The following is a 19,489-nucleotide window of genomic DNA, read 5'->3' as shown; positions in this document are numbered from 1 at the left end:
CCTGCCTTGGCCCTGTTGGACTGACTCCTCGTGGAACCTTTGGATTCAGGACCGGACCTGGACCCCGTGGCTCGGACTACCCCCAGACCCAGCACACCACTATTAACTGGCCCAGTTATATTTATAAGATGTGTAAGTTGATCCTTTGTGTGTTGATTCCAAAGTATGCCCTACTGAATTTAATGGGGCCTAGTCCCAAGCAAGTGCACACAGGACTCCTACAGCTGTTACTTTATGCACACATTCATGGAAGAAAGTCTCCTGAATTCAGTGGGACTTGCCATTTTGTAAACATGCATTGGATATGGCTGCTGGTTTGTGCCTGTAATTATTATTTTGTATTATGTTATCTGTCCTATGCCTTCAAAGATTCCAGCAAAGCAATATTGGAGATGAAGAAATGTCCCACAATCTGGTTATGGAATTCTCTGGCACTCTCTGAATTTTGTCATATTGCTAGATCTCTGGTGCTTATATAACCTGAATCTTCCGAGAAAAGTCAAACCAATTGGCATGTGAAAGCTAATTTGTGCTATTAGACGCTTTTGTTCATTAAATGTTGTCTTGGTAGCTATATGCTTTCAACTGCCACATTGTTTTTCCTTACTCTATTTCATAAAGTGTATGAATAAAAACTACTGGGAAATAGCATTAGTAATATGATCAGATTTGAGTTACAAGCTCCGAGTGAATCTGAACTTAGAATACAGTTTATCTTTGCAGATCATGGCATAGGCATAAGATTGAGATAACTATAATATGACACTATATCCTCCATGATACCATCAAACAAGCCTCTATCCACCTGCTGAAAGGCATTCAGGAATATCCTGAGTTCACACACATCTGACTTAAGGATCAACACATGCAAATTTAGTTGTCAAGTGCAGGATACTCAAACTCCTCAATGAAGGTGATTTGGAGGCAGGTCGCAGACAGAGATGCCTAGGTTCAAATAATTGCTCCCTATCAAAGTTTTTCACCCTTTTTGTTAAGCAGACAGGATGGCCAGTTTTAACCATTTGTCACTATTCTGAAAGGACTTATGGAAATTGTTGTTGTTGTTGTTTAGTCAATTAGTCATGTCCGACTCTTTGTGACCCCATGGACTAGAGCATCTTCCACTGTCTCCCAGAGTTTCATCAAATTCATGTTGGTCGCTTCTATAACACTGTCCAACCACTTATTTCACAACCCTCTCCCCTTTCCACTGGCATGCCTTGGCAAAAAGGTATTTAAAAGCCTGGATTCAAAGGCTAGTTGGCTCTTATAGCTCCAACAGGGCAGCCCTTACTCAGTGCTCCCCAGGACTCAGCATACTTAGGCTTCGCTCTAAGGGCAGGTATACTCACCCCTCCTTCTACTAGTGTGGCTTTATTATGGCAAAAGTGTCATGCCCATGCTCCTGAAGGCCTTTAGAATAGTTAGGGAATCTTTTACTCTTTAATTAAGGTGTGTATGTATCGTAATTTGCTACCTGCTTAGACTGTAACTTTGCTGTCTAAAGCAGCATTTTCTGTCACGCCTATTTTCTATAATAAGCCAAGCTTTCTTTATTTCTTTGTGGGTGAGCTTCTTGTGGGCATAAGGGTAAGGGTTAGCACCCATCCATAACAAGCACACATCCTAACTCCAGCAAAAGATCCTAAAACCTCTCAGCAGTGTGTATACAAACATACATGAGCGCTGGCTGTGTACATGTGAGTCCAGGAACGCACGCGTAACAAAGCAACATATCAGATAAACGTTGCTCAGAGTTTTTATATTAGCACAATTTTTGTTATGCCAGAATTATTAAAATTAAATAGACATGTGAATTTATTATTTACCAAAATTACATATTTAGGAAACAATTAACTTCAGAATTTGTTGATAGGGATGTATCTAGTCTACCCGCAAGATTCTTAATATTTTTTAGTACAACTGGGACCATTATTCTATTTCATTGCACAGTGCTGGATAACCAAGGATTAGCTGTTGTTAACAAATAAAAATCTGTATATCATTTATTTCTATCTTGCTTAAGAGTTCATTTTCTAGTAGTTTTGTTAAAAATAAATAAAGCCACAACCAAATATCCTGCAAGAGGGTAGCCTTCTTAGGTCTTTTGTTCTGCATCCTGATTGTAGCCATGTTCTGGTCCGTACTTTTAAGTATGCTTTGCATTGCAGCCTTAAATTGCTCACATATCATTGTCTGTATGGTTGGGGCCTGCATCTGCTTCTCTTTCTCCCAAGGCATCTCAATCTTGACCTGTCATGCCCCTATTATTCCACTCCCTGCACTCTTAAAAGAAAGAACAGCTATTGTGTGGTGCTTTTGTGATGGAGATTAGACTGCATAGACTACATATTTTCACCTGTGACCTATATTGTTTTAGAAAGTAGCCAGCCCTGTAGTCTAAAGAGCAGTCAAGCAGCATAACTTGTTTTTACACTGTGGAATATATCTGCTAAATAAATTGTTCCTTATTCTTTCCCATGTTCTCCTTTAGTTTGCAGGAGTGCCTCATTCCTCACCAGATGATTTCCCACAATCCCTTGTGGCGTGTATCTGAGAGATGCACTCCTGCGCATAAAAACAGGGCTGCATTTAAAGTAGTATAAGCACCCTCCGCATCTTTTCTGGACCCCACACATTACACTTTTCTCTGACGGCAAAAATACACTCAAATAACTGACTGTGAAAGCAGGCAACCTTCCATATCTGGCATGAAATTTACCATTTTTCTCCTATTACAAGCATTGTGGCTGGCGAAACCCAGCCAGATGGGTGGAGTATGAATATTATTATTATTATTATTATTATTATTATTATTATGTTCTTTAGAATACTTTCAGGCAGGTGGGAAGAGAGCCATTCCTTTTATGCCATATGATAAAAAGGTACCACATTCAGAGCTCTGATAAATGCAATTAAATACTTATAGATGATTATTACTCTGCTGCTGTCCCATCCCTGTCCCCGTCCCTGGCAAAGTACTACACTATCACTTACTGAGCATAATGGTTAATTGGTTCCTTGGGAAAGAATTTCCACATATTTTTAAACAATGTTCCTCTCATCTGAAAGTTGCTAACTAGCCAGCAATGTGATCTTAAGTATGGTTACAGTGGTACCTTGGGTTACATACGCTTCAGGTTACATACGCTTCAGGTTACAGACTCCGCTAACCCAGAAATATTACCTCAGGTTAAAAACTTTGCTTCAGGATGAGAACAGAAATCGTGTTCCAGCGGCACGGCGGCAGCAGGAGACCCCATTAGCTAAAGTGGTGCTTCAGGTTAAGAACAGTTTCAGGTTAAGAACAGACCTCCAGAACGAATTAAGTACTTAACCCGAGGTACCACTGTACTTCTAAATTCCACGGGATTAAATGTAGTTACTCCATGGTAAATTTGTTTATGATTGCCATCTAGGAATCCTGTGGAACCAAACCAACAGAGACTATTCTATATAATGGGTATATGCTGAAGCAGCAATATTTCCTATCATGAGAGAGAATGCTGTACTTTTATCCCTGCATGTACCATTCAGATGACACAGTGTATACAATGGTGCATGATGTCTCTTTGGCCAATATATATTTCTCCGCAACTATTTTTACACTTACAAAGGATGATAAGAGCTTATATTACAATATATTACCGAACAGAAAATACAACTGGGAGATATTTATCAATGAATCTATAATAACCTCCTTACAGAGTTAAGATCTACAAACGTTTTCCTCTCTGTGAAATCTGGTAGTGAAGTTCTGTCAGCAGATCAAAGCTCTCACCTCCTTGTGTGCAGCCCCCAGATTTTCCTTCACAGTGCTTTATCATATTCTTTTAGGTTTGCTTTTAAGGTCCTTATTAAACTGCTGCTGGGAAGCATCCATTTTTTGCTGAACTTACTATTGAGATACTTGGTTTTCAAAATCACATGATTGGCTTCATCTTGGCTCGCTCACCAGCTCACAGTTTCTCTCCAGGGAAACAAAAATCCTACACTTTTCTCCAGTGTTGAGCATTCCCTACTTCCCTGTGAAAAGTCTGGTAGCAATGCTACGTTTGTTTCCTTTACAGAATAGTGCACTTGACTAGAGACTTACGGTATAAACTGATTCTTGTTTTATTTAGCTATAAACATACAAATATTGAAAGCAACCGGAGTCCTAAAACCAAGCAGCAAAACTGTAGGTCCTGAATTGCTGGAAAATAACAATAAAGATTTTTTAAAAGAACACTTACCAGTAGTTGGTCTCTAAGGTGCTACTGGAAGGAATTTTTTTTAATTTTATTTTGTTTCAACCACCACCCTGATAATTCTGCATAAAATTCCTGGACACCAGACCCCGCAGTTCTCCCTCCACCCAAGGCTATTCCCAATCCAGGCATAAATTCACATCTCAGAACTCTCAACTATCTCTGCCTCTGTGTTAAAATTGAAATTAAGATCCTATTAAAATAATTTATTCACGTAAGTATTAACATTTTTTTCTTCTTTTTGTTTTGGTAATGCTAAATTAACTAATTTCCTGGCAAACCTCCATGTGATTTAAATGAAGAATTTTTAATTTTTTTTAAGTTTGACCCTTGCTTCTCCATCTTTAAATGTTGCATGTGGGGGAACACCCTGTTGCAACTGTTGCAATGTCGCTTATTTTCCATTGTAGGAAAATGAAATGAACAGTGCATTGAATCCTCTCTCTTTTTTATATATATAAATTTTATTGTTGCAACACAAACACACACAACACTAAAAAGAAAATGCAAATACGAATATAGATACAAATGCTAAACAAATAATAAACATATAACCATATTTCACTTCTTGTTTTCTTCTAATTGACTTCCTTCACCCTCAGCGCAGGTCTACTTTAATATTTAATAAACTGTTTCCTTCTCATTTCATTTTCTCCTACTTTTCTTTTTATTTTAGACTTTTATACCTTAATTTGTTTTGCAAAAGTTAATCAAAACAAGTCCAGGTATTAATTTGAGGGCACTGCTTTTAAAGATAATCTCTCTATTTCCCCCATTCCTTTTGAATTTTTTGTTTAGACTGATCCCTAATTGCAACTGTCATTCTAGCCAACTCAAGGTAATCAATTAATTTTTCTTGCCATTCTTTTTTTTGTTGACTCGTTTTTCCAATTTTTGGCAACTAGGATTCTCACCGCCAATGTTGCATACAGGAATATTTTTTGTTTTCCCATGCGCTTTGATTCTATCTCCAGGGTCAATTTCAGAGAATAGCATTCATTGCTTTTTGGTCCCCTGGCAGTTGTGCCACAGGGTACCATCTTGTCCCCAGTGCTGTTTAACATCTATATAAAGCCGTTGGGAGCATTCATTAGGAGATTTGGGGTGAGGTGCCATTAGTACACTGATGAAACTGTTATAATAATTTTAAGGTCTTATATATATAATAAATGTTCATAAATGTACCAAGCAAAAACATATATAAACCACATGTCTGAAGCAGCACAGGAAGACAGTCCTGAAACCATTTTAACTCCCAAATTGACCTAATGTTTCTCTGCAGGGAAGGAGGAAATGAAAAAATATTCCCATTGTCTCAGGAATTAAGTAATTACCATCTCAAAGGAATGGCCAGACTACCAGAAAAGGCAATCAGTTAAGGCATTACCAGGTAACCTGGCAGACAGGAAAAACAACAACATTCAAATTTCTGTTGTAGACCACCTTTTCTGTGATGTAGGTATGATGTTTGTGGAGGGTGGTCTTGGCCTACACCTTCTGTGATGTATGTATGATGTTTCTGGGGGGTGGTCTAGAGTTTGAGGGTGGGCAATTTGAAAATTCTACATAAGGGCTGGCACACCTTTTTCCTGGGTCCTCCTCCTCTCTGCTGCATGTGGGGGAACACCCTGTTGTAACAGTTAATAAAGATCAGGCTTACTAGCTGCTTTGCTTCTCAATATTCTCTGGTTGGTCTCTGTTATTTTCTCCTACTGATAGAGAACCTACAAAAGGACTCTATATGGGCTCCTGCGTATCCTATAAGGGAAAAAGGAGCATTATTATTATTTTTTACTTACATCAAAACCCAGTTCTGTTTCTCCGTAACATCCAAATGAGAAAGATGGTGCCTAGACTCAGTGGTGAGTTGGATGAAGGCCAACAAACTGAGTTTGAATCCTGGCAAGAGACACTGTGGGTGGGTTGTTCCTGTGTCCAGATAATTGGTCAATTATCTGCTTTGCATGGGTGTGGCCAAAAGTGGATGTCACTATCCCACAATCTCAGGCATGAAGGCAGGACACAAGCACTCAAGGCAGGAACACAGCATCGCCTCTGCTGACTTATGCTGATCAGCTGAAAGGTGATTATTGTTCCCTTTCCACTCATTCAGTGCTCAGTCTGATTGGGGAAAAGGCAACCCCCCCATTAGGGCAATGGGTTTCACCCACCCCAACACAATATCTATTTTAAATATAATTTTTGGCACTTTTGCCAAATTTGGAGGCAAATTTGCCCCAGAACTGATAGTTGACCCTGTGTCATAAACCTCAGGATTAAATCGTATTGAGCATTCAATAATATTTAAACTCTGCCAACTTTTTTTTAACAACCGAACTCTGGAATGCCCAGTTTTGTTGCTTGAGCTCTTTATTTTCTTTTATCAGCGTTAAACAGAGGCTAAAATTCAGCATATCATCACTTTAATAAATTTTTAAGGTACTAAAGCATCTGAATTGTAGAAGCCATTTTATTATGGGCCTTGAGAGAACTTTTGCCCCTTTACCAAAGGTTCCCATTAAAAACAGAACAGCAGTGATTTTGTACACAGCTGCCACCTACTGCACAATGTTGGAACAGCTGATCAAAACTAATGAAGGCGTTTGATGCATAAACACAAATTATTAGAGTAGAACAATGTGGTTAAAAACTGATTCAGTAGTGGTGGGTGGGGCATAGCCATCAGCTTTGAGCCCAGCTGATGGCAAATATCACAAATCTGCACTATGTATGAATGAATTTCTTCTCATTTCTCAACTCTTCTAATTTGGCATCATCCAGATTGGCTCAAAACTCCTACTGCACTAAATAGGATCACATGCAACTGATTTTCTTAAGTACTGTTCTCCCTCTTGAAAGTTTGCCTTTTGGCACAAAGCCATTTATCTTTTCCAATTAGAAAATAGTAGGTATGAAAAACACCCCCCCTCAAAAAAAACCTACATTCCCTAAGAAAACCCAGTAAATACAGTGACACCAAACTAAATAGTATTAAAGAGAGATTAAAGGACTTCCCTGGCTTTTTTTCTGGCCCACGTAGGACCAGTCTGGACAGTTGCCAGTGAAGATTTGATGTTTTTATCTCCAAAAAAGTTTTTGATTTGAGTTTCTACTGAAATGAGGCTGCATTTTAATTTGTACTTAATCTTGTTTTTAAGTTGTATTTTAATCAATTGTTTTTACCTGGTGTTAGCTGCCCTGAGCCCAGTCTTGGCTGGGGAGGGCAGGGTATAAATATTTTTTTTAAATTATTATTATTAGATGGTATGAACAGATATTCAGTTCTAGAAACCCCCAATACATACCAATATATTTAAGGATGTTTTGTACCTTACACACACACCCTTTTATGTTAAGGAATCCAAGGAGGTATACATGTGGTTCCCAATAATCTTCCATCCAGGTACTAAGCACTCAGAACCTGCATAGCTTCAGCATGGGGGTGGCCAGCCCCGATTATAGTACAGCGCATTTTTAAAAAAAGTTTTCCCTTGGGTAAAATGGACTAATGAACCGGGGGCAATGGCTGACTCCATAGCATTTGGCTTAAGTTAGATGGAGCTTTCGTCATCATAAACTTTTTCTGGCCCACCTACTCTCTCAGGTAATACATTCTTTATTATTATGAATCTCTTAGGTGGCCACACAGTTTGTGGGCATAAGTTTTACAAGAAAGAGCTTAAAGTACTCTTGCCAACTTTCATTCATAGTAGACGACAGCATCAGGGAAGTTAACATGCTATGGACACTACAACCCAACTCAATTCTCTTATTCCTCATTTTAGATACTTTATGTTATGCTGTGGTCTGAATTGGGAAAGAATGCAAAGCAGAAAGGGAAGTTTGACTTTAAAAACTGCAAACACAAGCACAAACTCTTAATTGTTTTGATGGATCGATCCAAGGTCCACCTAGTCCAGCGATCTTCGCAAGAATCCCAGCAGTCAGCAGACACTATAGCCAGGAAGACACTTGAACACTTTAAAATGTGGGGATGGAGCAGGCACATGCAGGCAAGACTTACCCGCAGTGCCCATCAGCCCCTGAGGATCCCATGTTTGAGCAAAGGTCTGCAGCAGGCTTTTTTTGTGCCTCTTTCAACACAGAGGGGTCTACTTGCATTCATACACATGTGAATTAAAAAAACCCCACATTGAAACATTTCATGTTCAGGCAACCCCCAGAACACAGCTCAAGTGCTCTATTCAAAATATGCCTTTTGTCCACCTATGCCTAGAGACACCAAACATTTTGGGCCTGTGGACACATTTGAAAATGAGAGAATTCATTTTGGGCAAACCCCAGATATACCACAACCTATTATACTGGATAAAATATGCTTCTTTCTATCCTCGTTTCAGCAGGAGGAAGGGACCTTGTTGGTGGCAGGGATGGCCTCTGCAGGCAGATGTGTGTCCACTGATGTTACACTCATGAACCCTAACCTATGCACTGATCTATCTCTATCTCTGATCTATCCCATGCATAGGGGTGTTTTTGGGTTTTTATTTACACTACACAGAAAATTAGGAATTTGCTAATTTTCATCAAAGTTAGTGGAAGAAAGATATTTAGTAATAGGTATGAGAATTGCACCAGAAAGATTAAATGGAATTATGTTCAAATTGAATACTGTCAGGTGGCATGATAAATCTTACAGATAATTTATGATAAAATAACTTTCTGTCCATATCCTATTATATTTTCAAGTACTAAACGAAAAGTATACAAGATGCTTCCCATACAGTACTTTTATTCAGGAAACTCAAAGCAACAAACATTGTTATTGCCTCCAATACCCCATCAATAATAATCTGATTTATAGTTTGTCAATGTAAAACCCACCAATAATTATTCTTTGTCCAACAGTAGTTTTATCAGATAATTCTGACTAATCTGGAAGCAGAGGCAGACTATATATCAATAGAGTTATGATTTTCCTCTTATATTCAGGTCAATGGAGTGTATCAAGCAATCAAATGTTACTCTCATTAAACACCAATATTGTGAAATATTTTCCTATAAAGCTCAGTAAACTACAATATGAACACACTTGAATGGGGTATAGTGTACCATAAAGGTAACTTGATAAATAAAACTTAAATTTTACATCACGCTATTTAAAGAAAGATGGAAAGACAATTGTAATTTAAACTATGAAAATAACATTTTATTATTAAACATTCAAGTAGTGAAATATAACACACTAAATTTTCCCCTTTCCTCCCCCCCCAAAAAAAACCCTGGAACTTATTTTGCCCTTACAAAATCTTAGAAGATACATTATTGGTTGCATGATATCAACAGGTTTCACTTTTAGTCCTTTAATATGTAGCTATTTATTATATGTCTTTAGACTGATCATCATCCTCAAGTTTTCTGATTTCATTTTTCAAGCAGTTGATCGTTTCACGGCTTGCTTTTAATCTTTCTTTAAGTTCAGCAATCTCAAAACTGGTTTTCTTCTTGGCAGCTTCCAGCTTCTCCCTGGTTTTTACTTCTACATTGGCAACTGAGAGCAAGAAAGACATATGCAGCATTTTGCTAAGTTAGGAGAATTCCAAAGCACAGCTGAATAATTAGAAAGCATAATGAATTCCGTTTGATCCATTGTATATTGTTTAGAATATAATAGATTAAAACAGGGTAGATGGGCATTCAAGTGTGAACTTCTTTGCATGTGTCTGACCAGCTTGATTTCCAAGACAAAATTTGCTCCAGAGAGTAGGACCTGAATCAATGAGACTTCCTGACAGTATTATAAATATATTAAAAATATTTCTAATTGTGTTGCATTTATATATAGCAAAGGGAAGTCTATAGCAATTAGGTATATTTTAATCTAGTCAACTATGTAATAGACTTACGTTACAAAACAAATATGGATTTTGAATTTGATGTTTGTAATTCTTTTTCAGTTTTGGAATAAAGTTTTTTGAAAGCAGAGAGAGAGAGAGAGACTTCCTGACAGTATGAACTGTTTGCCAATAGAGCGGACTGCCTTTGAAAATAGGGCAGTCTCCTTTGTTAGAGGTTTTTAAGCAATGGCTGGGTCACCTATCAGTGATGCTGCAGAGTGGCATTCTTGTGTAGCAAGGGGTTGGACTAGATTACTTTTGAGGTCCTTTCCAACACTCTGAATTCCTACAAAACTATTCAGGTCAGCTGTTGTATATAATTCATATTTAAAGAATCTAGAATTTGTATACTGTTAACAGGACTCTTTGTGGGTAGAAAAACCATGTGCTTTTTAAGTGCTGTAATTCTGCTTTGAGGGCTTACTTTATTGCATTTCAAAATTTCTAGTATACAGAGCTAAGCCATTCACATTTACTGCTCTATATCTGGACTGATAGCAACAGTAAGAATCAGATTTCTTTTTCTAAGGGAACTGGTCACTGTATACTATCCATCATAATAAACATTTCTTTCAAAATATACTTCATGTAAAAGATATAGCAGACAGTTCACAAAAACACGATTTCAAGTAAAGTTCATAGAAAATTCACACCTATTAGCACTTACACTCTGTTTCATGCTTATAAGCACCGAGAGTTAACTGACGAGATGTAGTCAGCAGCTGTTGCATCATAGCAGTAGGATCCTGAAATATCTAATGAAAAAATATTAATAAATTTAATACATCAGCTACAATGGATAATTTCCCCACAATACGTTTATTTTCTTACCATCTCATCATAAAATTCAGAAACTACAGTTTTCTTCCCCAGGATTGCATTAGTGTCAGACTGAAACAGCTTCAGCAAGTGATACAGAGTTACCTGTGCAAGACAAAAATAATAATAACCTGTACAGCTGTTATTGAGTGTTTTAACTGTCTACATTCCATGGTCATAGTGGCCAGCACAAAAGGAGCATTCATTCAGGGTAAGAATTTACCATACTGCTTCTACCCGGACACTGAGGTCCAGCACCGAGGGCCTTCTGGCGGTTCCCTCACTGCGAGAAGCCAAGTTACAGGGAACCAGGTAGAGGGCCTTCTCGGTAGTGGCGCCTCCCTGTGGAATGCCCTCCCACCAGATGTCAAAGAGAACAACTACCAGACTTTTAGAAGACATCTGAAGGCAGCCCTGTTTAGGGAAGCTTTTAATGTTTGATGTATCATAGTATTTTAATATTCTTTTGGAAGCCGCCCAGGGTGGCTGGGGAAGCCCAGCCAGATGGGCGGGGTATAAATAATAAATTATTATTATTATCTAAATAATTCAACTCATTTTTAAAAAAACCAACAGTACTTTGAAAGTATTTCCCCCACATTTAATGCTCTTAAACTGGCCTGGTATAAGCCACTGGATAGATAAAACAACAGTATTTAGAAAACTAGGGTTCTTTACAAACCAATTAAGTGTATAATTAAGTATACAGATACTGCTTAGCACACAAATTAGGGGTGCCACTAATTTTTACACACTGGGCTCTTTTCCCTTTAACAGTGGCTTAAAATACAGAATTTCCATAGGTCTCATTTCTCTCATCATAGGTCAAACTGCATACACTATAAACAACTTTTAAAAAACAAAGGAATCTTTCCCAATGGACTGCTAATCCCTAGTCAAACTGAAACAGAATTTGGCTTCTTCAGAATAACCAGGTATTAAAAATAGATCTTTGCTATTCATGCTAATATGAATACTCACAGGTCTTTCATTAGGATCAATAAAAAATATCTTGATGATGATTTCAAATTCACCCCAGCCTGTTTCAGTGATTTCGTAAGGTGGCTTAGTTACAACTAAGAGAGAGAAAAAAAGTAACATAAGCCATTTCTTCTTTGAAAACTATTTCATATGTTGTATCAACTAAATTTTTTAAGTCATACCTCTTAATGGATTACCATAACTTTCATGTAACTTAAACTGGATTTTCTTTACATATGCAGACATATCCTGGAACAAATAGCCAACCATTACTTACACATTCAATAATATACTTTACAGTGTTTCATTGTGCTCTTCTATCCCGCTTACCACAGAAATACTTATGAGTATTAGCAGTATATAAGCTGCTGATTCTTGTAACATTTGTGTGACCTCTAATCTGATTTCCCCCAAGATGCTTTCTGAAACACGCCATGAGTCTATTTACTGAAAAGTTAAGCACATTCCACACACAATTCAGACAGCAGTCAAATACCCTATTTCTTTAGACTGAAAGCTTTCCAAAGGTATTCCTTATATTTGTTCCTATGTATTCACATTTTTTAAAATTTTACTGTAGAGTTCCTTATATTGAAAGCTGCATACATAGGTATCCTAGTTTGATATCTAAAACATGAGCAGTGTTCAAGAGATCAGGATTGGACAGAAAACAATTAGAATTCACACAGGTGTACACATATGTTATATACAGTTATCCAAGAATGATTCTGTTTACCTCATTTCTGTAAGGCTTAACATAAACTGTCCACTGATGTGTATGTCCATCTTCTTCTCGTTTCTTCCCAAAATAGCGTGCAACATTTCCATAAACAATAGGTTTCACAATAGTAACACCCTTCAAGTGAGGAAAAGAGGCATGACAATGTTTTTCAGAAATCTGCTTAACATAAAAACTTACTTTCTATATAAACTAATCTTTCCTGCATTATCTACCAAAATATATACTCCGAGAATGACAGTAATAATGTCACTGGTTTTTGTTCCAACAAATTCAATGTGCCTAAGTTTAAATCTATTTCTTTCTCTTAAATTTCTAACTAGAGTAACTTTCAAAACTTGCTTCATAGATACAATTTCCAAAATTCACTATAATGTTGAGGAACCAATTGGGTGGTGGGGCAAAAATTACTCCCCTCCCCTAAAATATACACTATGTTTTTGCTAAGGAGATCTGGCTTTGGCTCCCTTCAACAAGTCTGACTGGGAACATGAACACACACACGGAAACTGCCTTGAGCATCATGATGAAAGAAAAGATAGACGTAAGCCAACAAACAATCGTGTTATGGATGAAGACTCAAAACATAATGTGTGTGGTCCAATCCTACAAACACTTAGCCAATTAACTGATTTACAGCCTTCTGAATGACTAAATAACTGCACCCAATTAATGAGACACACAAAAGAAAGATGAAGAAATTCACGTCTAGTTATTTAGGCAGCTATGTTGGGGCAGGATTATTTTTGATTGCTCAGAGATTCCACAGAAGAGGGGCAACTGGACCATGTGAGTACAGGGAAGGAGGTTTCTAACATATTTACAGCAATTCCTGCATTGCAGGGGGTTCGGCTAGATGACCGTCGGGGTCCCTTCCAAATCTACAATTCTATGACTCGCTGGAGACTGAATTTGTGAGGCAGCTGAAGAAACTAGCCAGGAAGCCCTGGCCTGTGAGGGACCAACAACTGTTTGCTTCCGTAATCCATTCTAGGCCAGGAGCTGCAGTGGTACCTATTGGAACATTAAGAGAACTAAGCATTAAGAGAAATAAGAACTTTAGATACACACTTTTGTAACCATCACATCAGTGTCTATTTTAGTATATTTTAAGAATATGCTGTAAGCCGCCTCAAGAACGTTGGATAGTAGGCAGAGTACCAATATTCAAAAAATTTAAAAGCCCCTTACAAACAATGCAGTATGTGCATGAGGTGCCTAAAAATGCAACTAGTTTGATCAATTGGTCCTCAATGATGAAACCTGCATATCTATAAATATTAAGATTCTAGGTCTCTGGAAGGGAGGGAGGGAGGGAGGAAGGGAAAGAAAGAAAGAAAGAAAGAAAGAAAGAAAGAAAGAAAGAAAGAAAGAAAGAAAGAAAGGTTTGAAACGGTTTTGAGGACTCCTTACCTGCAGTGTCTAAAAGCCACTCTCTCTCTCATATATGTGTGTGTTTCAAATTAAATTTTACAAAAATATATAAAATATAAATAATAATAAAAAATTCCAAGGAATCTCCTGGACTTTCATCCTCCCCTTTGTGGGTCCTATCATTAATCTTTTCCTCCCACATCTTTTACGGTACCGTAATTCAAGTCCTTTACCTCTTCCAGAATTTAACCTTAAACTACAAATGATATTCCAAGCCTACTAACGATTGTTTGCAATGGTCTTTAAGGTAAGGTACGTTATAAATTTTCCCCTTAGAAGCCATTATTTAATGGGGTACATACACACAGACCAAGGCAAAGAAATCCAGAATCCATCTCCAAAAGCAGCCACTTATAATGTTATTTGAACGACGCTAGTGGAGAGTAACAGGCAAGTGGGATGGATGGGAATATGCAACAAGAGGAGGCAAGCCCAGAAGCACAGAAAAGCGGCGCTGCCTTGGACCACTTGTCCTCTGCAGCCTTCTCTTGTCTATTGCGATGGACACAAAGAGAATCTCCGTAACACCTGGAATCTTTTTAACTGGCGGCACCAAATCGAACCCAACAAAGGTCCGTATAGTTAAAGCTATGGTTTTCCCAGTAGTGATGTATGGAATTGAGAGCTGGACCATAAAGAAGGCTGATCGCCAAAGAATTGATGCTTTTGAACTATGGTGCTGGAGGAGACTCTTGAGAGTCCCATGGACTGCAAGAAGATCAAACCTCTCCATTCTGAAGGAAATCAGCCCTGAGTGCTCACTGGAAGGACAGATCCTGAAGCTGAGGCTCCAATACTTTGGCCACCTCAAAGACCCTGATGTTGGGAAAGATGGAGGGCATAAGAAGAAGGGAACGACAGAGGATGAGATGGTTGGATACCATCATGAGTTTGACTAAACTGCGGGAGGCAGTGGAAGACAGGAGTGCCTGGCATGCTCTGGTCCATGGGGTCACGAAGAGTCGGACACGACTAAACAACAACCGAATCGAACTCGGGATCTTCTCAACGCAAAGCGAGCGCTCCGCCCACCAACGACTCTCAGCTCCGCACTCCGACGCACCCACAGGGTTTCGGAACCTCCCTGTCACTCAAAAGTAACCGTTAGGGAGGCGCAACGGTTTCGAATCCGAGCGCGCCGAGCTGGCCCCGCCTCAGCCTCCTCCCCGCTCCCGGCTCCTACCTTCACTCTGCCCCCGGAGTCAGGCCCGAACTCAGCCATTCTCTTGAACATATTGCACCGGGGGGGGGGAGGAGTAAGGCTTCCTCACGCCGCTGTCGAGCAGCGAGGCCGAGCTAGTAAGGTCTGGCCTCCGCCACCCGCCAGTTCGCCTCTGGCGGCGGAGAGAAGAACGCGGGGAGCAACGGCTCGCGACGCCCTCGAGCCGCTCTCGGAGGCGCCCATTCACCTCCCCTCGGCGGCCGCTCAGCGCTCAACAACAACTTCCGGGTGAGGAGAGGAGCTGGGGGGGGGGCCGTGTGGCGGCGGCGGCGCCTTCCTGCCTGGGCCTCGTGACCCGGAGGTGAAAGGCGGGCGGGACTAAATCGCTGCTTTCTGAAACAGCAGCAAACGTTTCTGGGTTTTTCTGGGTGTGTGGAACAAAAATGCAAATTAAAAAATGTTTATGAATTGCTAAGCCTTTTGTTTATTGGGGCGGCTTGCTTCAAAGCGCACTTCACCCCAATGGATGTGCAAAACTGTTTTCTTTTCTGACTCCCACAAAACAATGCGGCAACTTTTTGGGGGGCTGCCTTTAAAAAAAACAAAAAAAAAATTGGGACGAGCCTGGGCTGCCCGCATCGCTGTGCTGGGGAGCCAGAGATGTCCTGTCCTTAGCATGCTCATTCAGCAATAAAGCTCTATATAACGGTGCTTGCGCCGAGTTAATTGCGTATCAGACGTGGGGTGGGTGGGTGGGTAGAAGAGGTTCAAGTGCTAATAATTCATCAGTTTTGAGTGATGTTGGGCCTCGACGACTCTCAGCCTAATTTCCTTCAGAAGCATCTGATAAAATAGGAAGAACGGGAGAACCTTTTATATTGTCCTGAACGTCCTGGAGGAAGGATGTACAGTAGAAACACAACTAGCGTCTTAGGCCTCTGCAGCTTTCCGGCGGCTGCAGGATGTAGCGCTATGCCAAGTGAAGACGATTTCCTAAACCATGAGATTGCATACTGGTGCAAGGTTTATCCTCCCTTATATGGTTTGTTTACCTTATTAATACCGTGCCCTTTCCTTAGGAGGCATGCTCAACTGATACTTGGTTGAATTGGTAGCTAAATAGCTTGACTTACTACTAAATTAAATTACTGGATTAAAGACTTTCTGATAGATCAGACACAAACAGTGAGGATTGGATGTGTAACATCTAATTCCTTAAAAATCAGCACAGGCACACCACAGGGATGTGTGCTAAGTCCCTACCTGTATACGATTGTGTATCATCTGACCCGTCTACTGCAATTATTAAGTTTGCAGATGACACCATTGTAATGGGTTTAATAACAGGTGGAGATGAATCAGCGTATAGAGGGGAGGTCCGAAAAATATCTACATGGTGCCTAGGGAACAACTTGCACCTTAATATCAGCAAGACAAAGGAGATGGTGTTGGACTTTCGGAGGAAAAGAGGAGAATTAGCCCCGCTGTACATCAGGGAGGGCTGTGTGGAGAGAGTCTCTTCCTTTAAATTCCTAGGAGTTTATCTCAGTGAAGACCTTACTTGGAAAATAAATACAACCCAGGTGCTTAACAAAGCCCAACAGAGACTCGCATCTCCTCAGAGTACTGCGGAAGAATGATGTCAATCAACATCTGATGACCTCCTTCTACCGTCAACAATAGAAAGTGTCCTTTCATACTGCATCACGGTGTGGTATGCTGGTTTGACATCTGATAGGAAGTGCCTACAGAGGGTGGTGAATACAGCACAAGATATTATGGGCTGTCCTGTGAATCCATTGGATGAAATAGTGGAAGAACATTGCCTCAGGAGAGTGAGGAAAATTCTCAGGGATGATTCACACCCTGGCCAGCACTTTCTTGATCTCCTGCCCTCAGGCAGAAGATATAGAAGCATGATTAGTTGCACCAACAGGGTAAAGAACAGCTTCTGTCTGTGGGCTGTTAAGCTGCTGAACGAAAAGATAACAACAGGGCAACTGATTTTCAGGTTTGGTGGGTGTGCGTCAGTAAAAGAGGGGAATTAAGACTAAGAGAGCTGAGTGGGGGTGCTCGTGTAATCTCACTGTATACAAGTTGTACAAGTGACAAAGTATTTCAATTTAAATCTTGGCAGTGGAAGTGCTGGACAGTTGTCTTGCCTCAGTAATGGACTGGACAAGAGCCAACAAAATGAAGCTCAATCCAGAGAGGACTGAAGCACTGCCAGTGGGTGGTCTCCTAGACTGGATGGATGGGATGTTGCCTGCTCTTTATGGGGTTACACTCCTAAAGGAGCAGGTACACAGCTTGAGGGTACTTCTGGATTATTTGCTGCTGACTGAGGCTCAGCTCCTTTCATCAGCTTCTGCTGGTGGCCCTATCTGGACAGGGATAGCCTAACTACTGTCATATACACTCTAGCAACCTCTAGGTTACAGTCCTATCTTGGAAGTCAAACAGCTTGACTCATGAACATCGCAAACCCGGACGGGACGGTTCCAGTTTGCAAACCCTTTTTGGAAGCTGAACGTCCAACGGGGCTTCCTCAGTTTCCAATTGGCTGCTGTGAGATACACAGGAGTCAGGAATAAGTACTGCATTCAGGTTTCAGAGCAGAAACATACTGCTGCTTTCGGGTGTAAATCAAGAATTGTTGAATTGTAAGGGGTCCCAAGGGTCATCTAGCCCAACTCCCTAATTGTGGTGCTCAATTGTGTATACCCAGCTTCCTCAGAAAGTTCAACTGGTGCTACCCAGAGATGAAGACTCCGACTCATTCTGTGAGTGCTCAGCTACTAACAGCATTTAATAGCTGCACATGGTAGCAGTAGGATTTATCTCATGCATTTTCTCTAAGTGCCCTGGTTATCTAAATTCTCCCTATTAGATATATCAATGCTCTTAAAACCTAATGAGACTGAAAGAACTGCCTACCCCCACATTTGCTATGATACACATAGCTCAAGATGTTAACAAAAAAAACCACCTTAAAAAACCACCTGTTTTTGTTTCCTAGCACTATCATTGCTGGTAGTTTGGAGGAAATTCTTCACCAAATTGTTATCTGCTCTTTGTTGCCTATATGCCTACCTAAAAAAAACCCTTATTTGTAGTTTTACTAATATAATTCTATCCCTTTCATGTGTACAAATAAAGTCATTTTGTTATGCCATCTAGACCTATGTAATATTCCTCTCATTCTATTGTTTTTAATGCCGTTAAATCTACAGGAGTGATGGAACACATTTACTACTCTGTTCACCTAGTGAAAGGTGAACATGTAATGCATGTCTTATTTTTATTTTGATAAATTTTCAATTGAAGGAATGGGTTTCCCAAAACCCAAAAACTGATCTTGCAGTTTTAAACTGCACCCAAATCCCCATTTTTCCTTAGCTAAAATGCATAAACTTGAGCCATTGAGCAAATCCATAACAAGAACAAAGTTCTCTCCCTTATCAGTCCGTGGCGGCAATGAGTGCCAAGTTCCAGAACAGCAGGGATGATGCGTGTGTGCCTTATCTTATGTGCCGACCACAAAGACGTGAGTCGTCCACGTCTGGGAATAACACCAAAGCGTGTTCCCAGAGATGGTGACCTGTGTCCCAGATAAGAGTAGGAAGAGGAAGATCCTTTTATGGTCAGAAGTACAGGAAGGAAGATCCTTTTATGGTTGAGAGTACCAGAGCAGGAACATATGTGATGTCAACCTGCGTACGTAGGCAGACGTGGTTGGGCTCCTAGGGGAGGAGTGAGAGGGTGCCTGCAGGATATATAAACTGCATGAAACCTGTCATTTCTTTGGACTTGCTGTGGACTTGATCACGCAAGTGCCTTCTGCTATCCGGAGAGCAGAATAAACTCTTTCTTTGAACCAACTCGGTGTCATTTGACTTCCTTCCTCCTGTCCCGGAGCAACACAGACCCAATCGGTGAACTCCATTAAGGCTACACAATCAACTTGTTCTTAGTGTTTGGTAAGCTGCTTAGGTCTTTGTTGATTTAGTATATATTACCAACAGCTGAGGCTTTCCCATTCCAGCAGTTAAATAACAGTCAAGTTGGCTGTTTCTATACAGCAGCAGAAACCGATGAAGACTAAAACCTGTCACTAATAGGTACCATAACCTGCTACTGTTTCCATTTTCTCTCTCAAGCTACTTTGTTCAACAGGTGTCATTTTTCATTCCAAGTAAGAACCGCTTCATATTTCACAACCACAATCTTATTAAATAGTGTACAC

General features: G+C 40.0%; 1 protein-coding gene and 1 long non-coding RNA gene across 2 annotated transcripts; both read right to left on the bottom strand.

Annotated features, from left to right (window-relative positions):
* Positions 1-8,986: 8,986 nt before the first annotated feature.
* Positions 8,987-15,530, bottom strand: YEATS4 (YEATS domain containing 4). The gene is made up of 7 exons (XM_081928115.1): positions 15,265-15,530; positions 12,645-12,764; positions 12,091-12,157; positions 11,909-12,003; positions 10,940-11,032; positions 10,776-10,863; positions 8,987-9,762 (listed from the first exon to the last, which is right to left on the bottom strand). The coding sequence occupies exons 1-7, from the start codon at positions 15,313-15,315 to the stop codon at positions 9,593-9,595; spliced, it is 684 nt and encodes a 227-aa protein (XP_081784241.1). The 5' UTR covers positions 15,316-15,530; the 3' UTR covers positions 8,987-9,592.
* A 304-nt stretch (positions 15,531-15,834) lies between these two features.
* LOC309379515 lies at positions 15,835-16,492 on the bottom strand. The gene is made up of 2 exons (XR_014172524.1): positions 16,164-16,492; positions 15,835-16,113 (listed from the first exon to the last, which is right to left on the bottom strand). It is a non-coding gene; the product is annotated as an uncharacterized lncRNA (long non-coding RNA).
* Between the last annotated feature and the right edge of the window lie 2,997 nt (positions 16,493-19,489).

The sequence above is a fragment of the Podarcis melisellensis genome, assembly GCF_964234715.1.
Source record: "Podarcis melisellensis genome assembly, chromosome: 10".
NCBI lineage: Eukaryota > Metazoa > Chordata > Lepidosauria > Squamata > Lacertidae > Podarcis > Podarcis melisellensis.
Note: the sequence above shows the minus strand (reverse complement) of the source record. Positions and strands in the feature narration are given on the sequence as shown.